The sequence below is a fragment of the Echinops telfairi genome, unplaced genomic scaffold, assembly GCF_000313985.2.
Source record: "Echinops telfairi isolate 266 unplaced genomic scaffold, ASM31398v2 ScPeMD7_28;HRSCAF=97, whole genome shotgun sequence".
NCBI lineage: Eukaryota > Metazoa > Chordata > Mammalia > Afrosoricida > Tenrecidae > Echinops > Echinops telfairi.
Window position 1 is genome coordinate 787221 of NW_022103925.1, and position 4631 is coordinate 791851.

Below are 4631 nucleotides of genomic sequence, written 5' to 3' on the forward strand. Positions count from 1 at the left end.
AGTTCTACGAGGCCCAGATCCCATTCCCCAGACTGGGGGCAGGCTGGGAGGGGGGCACTTCCCAAGGTCAAGGTGAAGGCTGTAGGTTTGCTGCCTGACCTGGACCAGTAGACCCTGCTCTGTGCCTCCTCAGTGTCCTCCTCTGGGTCCAGGGGTGCCGATGGGGTCCCCCAGGGACCCTGGTGAAAGTGGGGTGGGGGTCAACAGGCTAGCGAGGGCTCCAGCTGTCCTCCAGACAGAGCCCGCTCCTCATCTGTGAAGTGGGTGTGGCCACCTGCCCCACTGATGGCTGAGGGGGTGCCTCAGACAGGGAGCCGGCCCCCCTGGATTGAGGCCGGGAGCCCAAGAGCACGGGGGTCTGCAGCCGTGACCTGTTGTTCCTCCTGCTGCTGATCGAGCTTGGGGGGCCCCTCCCCTCTGTGCTGGTGTGGACCCGCCAAGTCTCATGTCATTTTCAGTCCGTCATGGATCTGTGCCCCGTGCCCTTCTGGGGGACTGGGAGCAGTGCCCTCCAAGGCGGCATGCCAGTGGGGACCGCTGGCAGCTGGAGGGGACACCTGAGGGGTTCGGTGGGCAGGGGGCTGGGGACTGAGCTAGTCTGAGAGCCTAGGGGTCTTGGTGGGCAGTGGCAGGGCTGAGTGATTGGAGAGCCTGTGGGGCTCCGTGGAAACAGCAGGGGGACTCAGCAGGGGGAGAGCCGAAGACTCCCTTCGGAGGTGAGGGCTGAGTAGAGACCCTGAAGGGGTCCCAGGAGGAGAGAGGAGCAGGCACACATCTGGGGTCCCAGGAGGAGAGAGAGGAGCAGGCATTCACCTGGGGTCCCAGGAGGGGAGAGCAGAGCAGGCGCACATCTGGGGTCCCAGGACAAGGGAGGGGAGCAGGCGCACATCTGGGGTCCCAGGACAAGGGAGGGGAGCAGGCGCACATCTGGGGTCCCAGGACAAGGGAGGAGAGCAGGCGCACATCCGGGTCCCAGGAGGAGAGAGGAGCAGAGCGAAGAGTGGAGGGAGCAGCGGTCGAAGAAGGGCCCCACTGGCCCTGCAGCTCGGCAGTGGCCTTTCCTCCTGGAGCCTCCCCGCCCTCCTCTGGAAAACAGGAGGAAGGAGGTGGGAGAGGGCGAGAGAAGAGCTAGATCCTACAGGGAAACCGGGAACACATCCGCTTTGGAAAGGGACAGCCAGGATGCGCTTCAGAGGCCAGGAGGGCGAAACCACTGTTCACGGCCCTGGACAGGGCGCCGGGAGGGTGTCCTTGCTAAAAAGACTGCATGGTTAGTAGCGGGAATGACTGTGGAGATGGGGAAGGCCCTGTGTGACTGCCCGACACAGCACCCACAACCGTGGGCTCAGACACACCAAGAGACGGGTGGCTGCATGTCATGTCCAGTTGTGGGCCGGTGGCGTTGGGCTGTGGAGTTGGTGGGGTGGGGTGGGGTGCGGTCTCAGCATGAGCGGCTGGAGGAGGGAGCCCAGTCAGACACTTCTCTGGACCTGTGGCTGGAGAGCCTCACAGGGGTCGGGGGCCAGGCCTCACCCACAGCCCCCCTGCTCTTGTGGGAACGGCTGGACGTGCAGGTCCTCTCGGGGCTGGTCCAAGTGCGCTGAGCTCCAGGTGGCAGGATGTCCCCACTGGCGAGGGACGCTCGGTGCCGGGGAGAAGGCAAGGGCGGCCTGTGCAGACACAGTCACCTCTTCTCCACCCTCAGGCTCCACGTCCTGCTCACAGTGTACGGAGAGGTCCCACCTCCCCGCCAGCCCAGCCCCCGAGGGGACCCTCACCGCCAGAGCAGGTCCCAGGGCCCGAGGGCTCGCCCTGACCCCACCCCATGCCCGGCAGGAAACGCCCTGGCAGGACTGTGTACGCGCAGATGCACAACGAGAAGGAGCAGGAGATGACCAGCCCCGTGAGCCACAGCGAGGATGCCCAGGGCACTGGACAGGGTGAGAGCGGGCGGCCCGGGCCCTCGTCCCACACTTCACACAGAGGACACACACGTGCGCTGTAAAAACCTCAAAACGCCCTCCCAAGTTAACCTGCCCAGTGGGCTATTGATGTGGGCACACAGTAGGCCAGCAAATGCATGTCATCGCATGGGGTCACAGCCCGCAGGCCGATTCTATCATCACTTACCTTAGATGGCTTGGCGGCAGGTGGTTAGACCACATGGGAGGCTCCCCTCCGTGCTCCGGCCTCGGCGGCGGCAGCACTCACAGGGCTCCCTCTGTCCCAGGCAATCATTCGGGCGTGGTCCTGAGCATCAACTCCCGCGAGATGCACAGCTACCTGGTCAGCTGATGCCCCCAGCCACGGACTCTCCTCACTGCTGTGTCCCTCCTGGGGAGGCCACCCTTGAGGGCTGACAGACACTCCTCTGTCCGGCCCCACCGCCCACTCACCAGATGGGCTCCGAGCTGTGGCTCAGACACCGGATCCCCTGGATGCACTGGACGCCAGACACCTGGACACCACGGACGCTCTGGTCGCCCAGCTGCCCCTTCGAAGCTCGGCTGAGGCTGGGCGTGCCCCCCTCCAGGGTCTAGGGTGTTAGGTGCCCTGAGTTCCCACTTGCTGCTCCAGACTGTAGAGGTGGCTAGGGTGCCCCATCCTCGCTCTCCCTCAGCCCTGCCCCACCCCACTGACCCTCTGTGGGAGAGGGGACTCCAGGCCTCCCCTCCTGACAGCTGCGCCCCACTTCTCCCACCCCCTCTATCTAACCTGTCCACCAGAGAGGGCCTCTCTGGGGGCATCGTGGATACGAGTTGGGCTGTCAGTTTGAAACCACCAGCTGCCCTGAGGGAGAAAGAGGAGGCTCTCTCCTCCTGGGGGGCTCAGAGTCCCAGAAGCCCACAGGGGCGGTTCCACCCTGCCCTCCGGGGTCGCTGTGAGTCTGGGTGACTGGGTGGCGGGGAGGGCCCTGTCTGGGGTGTGTGAGCCAGGACAGCTCCCAGTAGCCTTGCCCGAGTTCATCCTTGGGAGCTCCTTGGATGGTGCCCAGGCTTCCTCCTCCTGCTGTTCCCCCCACCCCACTGTGCCCTCCCAGGCTCCTCTGCCAGGGCAGGAGGCTCAAGAGGCACCCCGCGTCCTGCTCTTCTGAGTAGCCAGGAGAGACCCAGAGACCATGCCTCCACTTGAAAATGGGGAAACTGAGGCACGCCTGTGAAACAGGACACCTCTCTGCTTGCCCCCCTCCATGCTGGAAATGGGCCCCCAGATGCCTACCGTTGTTGGGAGCCAGGGACCCCACACCTTGCAAAGGGATGCACCCTCCTCCCTGCCTTGACTCTGCTCCTCACCCCCCTCCTGCTTCTCCTACTCCCCACCCCCCACAGGACTGCCTTGCTCCCTCCTTCAAGGAAGGCAGCCTCAGACTTGTCCTGGGAGTCCCCACCTCCTGCCCCCCCCCTAAGGTGGCCCCACCCCTTCCTCTCTGAGGTAGACAGGAAGGCCCTGCAGGGCGGGCACTGAGCACCCGTCCATGTGAGCCCCCAGTTCAGTGCCCGCAGCCACAGGGTATCGCTGTGCTCCTGGTGAGCCCCCTCAAGGCCCCCTCAAATCCTGTGGGCCCTGACGAGGGGCCAGGAGTGGAGAGCCAGATAGGCAGGCCTGGGGAGTGGCTGTGATCCACGGGGCCCTCACGGTAGCCCCCACTCACCTGCTCATGGTCTTCCAAAAGCCCAACCCCAGGGCCCCTGCCTCCCACCTGCCCACAGCTCTTAGCAGGAACCACCCCCACCCAGCACCCAACCCCCCTACGTATGAGACGCACACCAGACACCTGAGCCAACACACTCCAGGTGTGAAGTCATCAGAATCTTCTAGAAACACCGCTCCCCGCACCCACAGCTTGCCAGGGCCTGTGGGTGGGTGACCAAGTCAGGTCTTGGGCCCTCGAGATGACCCCTCTCAGCTGTGTGGTCCCTCGGTGACCTGTGTACTCTGGCACATCACGTGGGTACCACTTGTCAAGCCCCTGGGGCAGGGCTGCTCCTGATATACCCTTAGTCATGGCCCCCCATTACGTCAACCCACAGGAAGGGAAGCAGGTGGGTGACTGCACCTGTGATGTACAGGGAGCTACAGAGACGCCTGGGACTGACCTCGTCTGCTGGAAGCCCTTGTGGGGTGTCCGGGGGCGGGGGGGGGGTTCCCATGGGATGGTGTCCGGGGGACAGGCTGCGCACACCCGTGGAGTCTGTGCACATAACAAGTTGTGGTGCAGTCTTTCTTATGTTTCCTTTTTAAAATCAATAAATCCTTTGTGATGCTTTTAACAAAGACTAAATGGGCCTGGGATGCTTCTGCCTTATTGCCACCATCCCTGTCCGTGCTCTACCTCGGGGCACAGCTGAGGGAACACCGAGCCAGCCTCAGTCTTGGCTCCCTGGGAGCCCATGGGGCTTCTGCGGGGCCGCCCCATCTCCTGGAAGGTCTCCCTCTGCTCCCCACTACACTGACACTTGGGGCTTCGAACTGCCGGGTCCGAGGTCCAAACCTACCCGCTGCTCTGCGGGAGAAGACGGGGCTTCTGCTCTCATAGTTCCCATCTCTCGGAACCCCATGGGGCAGTTCCACACTGTCCCCTGGGGTCGCTGTGTCCCCCGGGGTCGCTCTTGCTTTGAGGCTCAGTGGGA

The 4631-nt window shown here is 63.9% G+C and overlaps 1 protein-coding gene across 1 annotated transcript in view; it reads left to right on the plus strand.

Annotated features, from left to right (window-relative positions):
• SORCS2 (sortilin related VPS10 domain containing receptor 2) overlaps positions 1-4154 on the plus strand; it is a 197171-nt gene extending 193017 nt beyond the window's left edge. The window contains exons 28-30 of the mRNA XM_045289462.1: positions 1726-1789; positions 1837-1940; positions 2231-4154. Of these exons, the coding sequence (XP_045145397.1) occupies positions 1726-1789; positions 1837-1940; positions 2231-2295 (233 nt within the window). The 3' untranslated portion in view covers positions 2296-4154. The remainder of the gene's footprint in view (positions 1-1725; positions 1790-1836; positions 1941-2230) is intronic.
• The last annotated feature ends 477 nt before the right edge of the window (positions 4155-4631 follow it).